General features: G+C 36.4%; 1 protein-coding gene across 1 annotated transcript; it reads right to left on the bottom strand.

The window, feature by feature from the left end:
• Positions 1–630: 630 nt before the first annotated feature.
• LOC134253906 (hippocalcin-like protein 1) lies at positions 631–1,141 on the bottom strand. The gene has a single exon (XM_062736482.1). The coding sequence runs from the start codon at positions 1,111–1,113 to the stop codon at positions 718–720; it is 396 nt and encodes a 131-aa protein (XP_062592466.1). The 5' UTR covers positions 1,114–1,141; the 3' UTR covers positions 631–717.
• Positions 1,142–1,564: the final 423 nt, after the last annotated feature.

A 1,564-nucleotide genomic window follows, 5' to 3' on the forward strand; every position in this document is an offset into this window, starting at 1 on the left:
AATTATAATACTAGAAATTCGTCAGGTTACAGCGCGCCTAAATTACAGAGAAAGGTAGATTAACAATTATAATACTAGAAACACGTCAGGTGACAGCGCGCCTAAATTCAAGAGAAAGGTAGATTTACTATTATAATACTAGATACAGGTCAGCTGACAGCGCGCCTAAATTACAGAGAAAGGTAGATTTACTATTATAAAACTAGATACACGTCAGATGACAGCGCGCCTAAATTACAGAGAAAGGTAGATTTACTATTATAATACTACACACACGTCAGGTGACAGCGCGCTCTCCATCTTGTATGTCGCCTAAATTACAGAGAAATTTCATTGGGCACATGCTATTCTATTAGTAAATACTTTCAAGGCTACTGAAACTGTAGCATATTGTTTCAATAATAAATGAAGTATTTCGTTGATTTCTAAGTATTTCTAATTGAATGGTTTGCTCTCTTTTATTCATTGACGTATTTTCAGCATTGATATTTTCGGCTTATTCGCGTGCCCCTATTCTTTCTTGAAGGATTTAGATGTTTACATTGTTAATTATAAAGTTAATGTCGTGAAAATTTATAATTTATGAACTAAAGTACAAAAAAAAACTTAAAAGCGTAATACAAGGCCCACGATACAACTGCATGCATGATCTACTATCTCGCGGTAAATTTTCAAATATGCTGCAAAGACCAAGATGCAACGAAGTTCAAATTTTAGCTAAATCTTTATACGTACAGAAAGCACCTCCTTCATTTCGTCTCTGGTGATAAATCCGTTGCCGTTAATGTCGTAGATTTGGAAGCTGAAGGACAGTTTGTCGTCAACACTTCCTCTCAGGACGACACTAAACCCGCAGACGAATTCCCGGAAGTCCAGCAAACCATCATCATTCTGGTCAAACACCCGAAACACGTGCTTGGCGAACTCCGAGGCGTCCCCTAGCGGGAAGAAAGTGGAGTAGGCCTTCTTAAACTCGTCCACTGTCAGGGCTCCTTTCGGCCAGCTACTTCTGAATTCTTTGTACCACTCATTAAGTTCCTCCACAGTGAAGTTCGTCTGATCTCTCAGCTCGGCTAAAGTTTTCGGAGCCAATTTACTATGACGTTGTCCCATTTTCAAATACTACTATTACTACCAAATTCAGCTCAAAACAAGCTTTAATCTTGAAGTTTATACATGCCTGATTGAATTTTTATAAACGTATTTTTTGAAATACAATGCATCCCTGTTAATATCTAATTAGACAATATCGATTTAACGCTCAACAAACTTCCAAATAAGTCGGTCAAACGGCGATTTAAATACATAAAAAAGAGGCGCGCTGTATCGGTAAATCTGTATACATCCATGTTGTGAGACCCAAAACAATGTACACATGGGGAAAAACAATACAAATATAAGAACACTAGCACTGTAAAAAATATATAAAGGGTAGGGTCATATTGTAACATGAGTTTAAAGTTGACATCTTTTCTTACCTACTAGTATAAATTACCCGGTATGTACTACAAAAACTATTAGAACAATATTTAAAAGTAATCGTTAAAAGCAAAATACAGTAGAT

Source organism: Saccostrea cucullata, unplaced genomic scaffold (assembly GCF_032062105.1).
Source record: "Saccostrea cucullata isolate Sc308-1 unplaced genomic scaffold, CSIRO_AGI_Scuc_v1 ctg19573, whole genome shotgun sequence".
Classification (NCBI taxonomy): Eukaryota; Metazoa; Mollusca; class Bivalvia; order Ostreida; family Ostreidae; genus Saccostrea; species Saccostrea cuccullata.